The 2,149-nt window shown below is 38.2% G+C and overlaps 1 protein-coding gene across 2 annotated transcripts in view; it reads right to left on the bottom strand.

Moving 5' to 3' along the window:
- SEC14L1 (SEC14 like lipid binding 1) overlaps positions 1–1,792 on the bottom strand; it is a 41,451-nt gene extending 39,659 nt beyond the window's left edge. For both annotated transcript variants that reach the window (XM_031059938.1, XM_005424546.3), the window contains exon 1: positions 1,700–1,792. In XM_031059938.1, the coding sequence (XP_030915798.1) occupies positions 1,700–1,762 (63 nt within the window). In that variant the 5' untranslated portion in view covers positions 1,763–1,792. The remainder of the gene's footprint in view (positions 1–1,699) is intronic.
- Positions 1,793–2,149: the final 357 nt, after the last annotated feature.

The following is a 2,149-nucleotide window of genomic DNA, read 5'->3' on the forward strand; positions in this document are numbered from 1 at the left end:
GCAGAGGGAGGATGTTCATCCAGTGCTCACATTCTGAACAAGTACAAGTGATAACCCAGTGTTCTGACACAGACTAAATAAATCAGATGTCTTATTGCTCAGCTAAACTTCCAGTCTCTGAAAGGATCCTGTCTGGCTGCTCCTTTTTATAAGCATTCTTCTCCTCTTAGTTCACTTTTAATTTTTAACTATTATTTTATCCTAGTTACATACCTACTATAGCCTCTGGCTTTCTAAAGAAAAGCTTTAATGTAAGGGAAGACTTTATATTTGTTAAATATTATTCTTCAGATATTATCCCCAAGACACAGAACAGTTTGAGAACTCTCAGTTAATACTAATAGTCAGAAGTGTTTCTAATTAAACCCAGCAAAGCCTTGTGGACAATTCTGATATCAGCATTTTGACTCAAAATATCCTTGAAGAAATAACTCGGGAAGAATTTTTGCCTTCAATTCAGCAGCAAGGTAAAGACTCATCAGCTTAGCAAACAACCAGGGAATTCCATTTAAGAAACTAATTTTGGCTGACTGATCTAAGAGCCAATATAACTTCACTGAAGGCTAAAGTTACAGACACCATCAAATTTCACTGAGACCACCTGAAGCCCAGCTGTCAGAGCTACTGAAGTAATAAAAAACCTTACACAGATCACAGTTGGCTTCTTCACTGCTCAGCAAAATAACAGCTCTGCCTTGAAGTGTCTGCAAGAGCAAGACCTACATGTGCAACACTGGAGGCAGCCTTAGGAGTAAGATAAAAAGAAATGCAAGTATTCCCTGTAGAGTGATCTAATCCTTTTTTGCCCTGTGACTGCAAAGGATCAATTCTGTAAGGAACCCTGCACTCCAACCCACGTGATCTATCTAAATATTTACACTATGAGCACTATTAAAACTCTCTCTGAAGCCATTAAACATAGTATTTTCAGCAAGTGAAATCAAACAATTATTATTTAGATTACGGTTCACTTTTAACTGTTTTTATCAGGGAAAAGCTCCTTAATTGCTCTCTGTAACTCTGAAGAGCCCCACAGCTGTGGTTTCAACTGAATATACTTTAAAATGTCAAATACCTACTTCTGCTCTGTTTTCTAAAAGGAAAGGGAGGGAGAGAGAGAAAAAAAAGGGAACCTAATTAAATTTCTTTCTTTCCATTACTATTTGTACCACTATCACACCAATTAGCAACATGCACCCAAAAGGCTTTTTGTTCATCTCTCTGGCCTCCCTACCAAGTTTTTTCTTCCCTTCCCTCAAAATGTTTCCAGTGTCCTTTCTCCCTTTTCATTCAGGCATATCCTTGCTTTCATGGCTTGCTTTTTGCTCTCTAATCCAATAAACTCTACACTGATGAAGATACGACCATAAGAATGTTTTAATCAGTGTACATGACATTTCCTCCTGTTCTAGAAGAGTCTGCCCCCAGTAATCAACTCCCAGCACACTTCACTCCTACTTTTGCACTAACTTCCAAATACATCTGTAATCACTGTCTAAACTTTGGCAGAAAAGGAGAGCACATTATGTTAAGAAAATACTCTAGGCAGAGAAGAAACCATTGAAACACACAGCTCTCATATTTTGCATTTTGTTTTCAGCTTTGTATGTTCTACAGTACCTATCAAACAAAACCCAGCAAGCACTCAGCAACACAAGGAACTGTCAAGAAGGAAATTGCAGCAAAAATTAATACTTACAGCCATAATTAACTCAAAAGGGTGTTTATACACCCGTACGGGGGACTGGTACTTCTGCACCATGGCTGCAGTTTAGTGAGATCAACTCAAACCTGAAAAAGAAATTTTAAAAACCATCTGTCAGACGTAGGAAGCCATTTTCAATTTTCTCTTACAATTAGTCTGTGCGTGGTACCACGCTAGCAATTCCACAGGAAATCCTTCACAATTCCTTGACAACCTCTTTTAAGACCCAACAGGGGCCCTGAAAAGCTCTATGTATATATATATATTTCTGTCAGAAATGACTTATCACTTCTTCCAAAGACAAGATAAAATTAGCACATTTTTAGTCCACTTTTAGTAACAAATCTTCGACATATTTTATGACTCTTTGTCAGGATGGTGACATTTCCTGTGCTGCTGCTGCTGAGAACCAAACACTGACACATCCCAGCGACAGGCAGAGAA

This window comes from Geospiza fortis, unplaced genomic scaffold (genome assembly GCF_000277835.1).
Source record: "Geospiza fortis unplaced genomic scaffold, GeoFor_1.0 scaffold244, whole genome shotgun sequence".
Classification (NCBI taxonomy): domain Eukaryota; kingdom Metazoa; phylum Chordata; class Aves; order Passeriformes; family Thraupidae; genus Geospiza; species Geospiza fortis.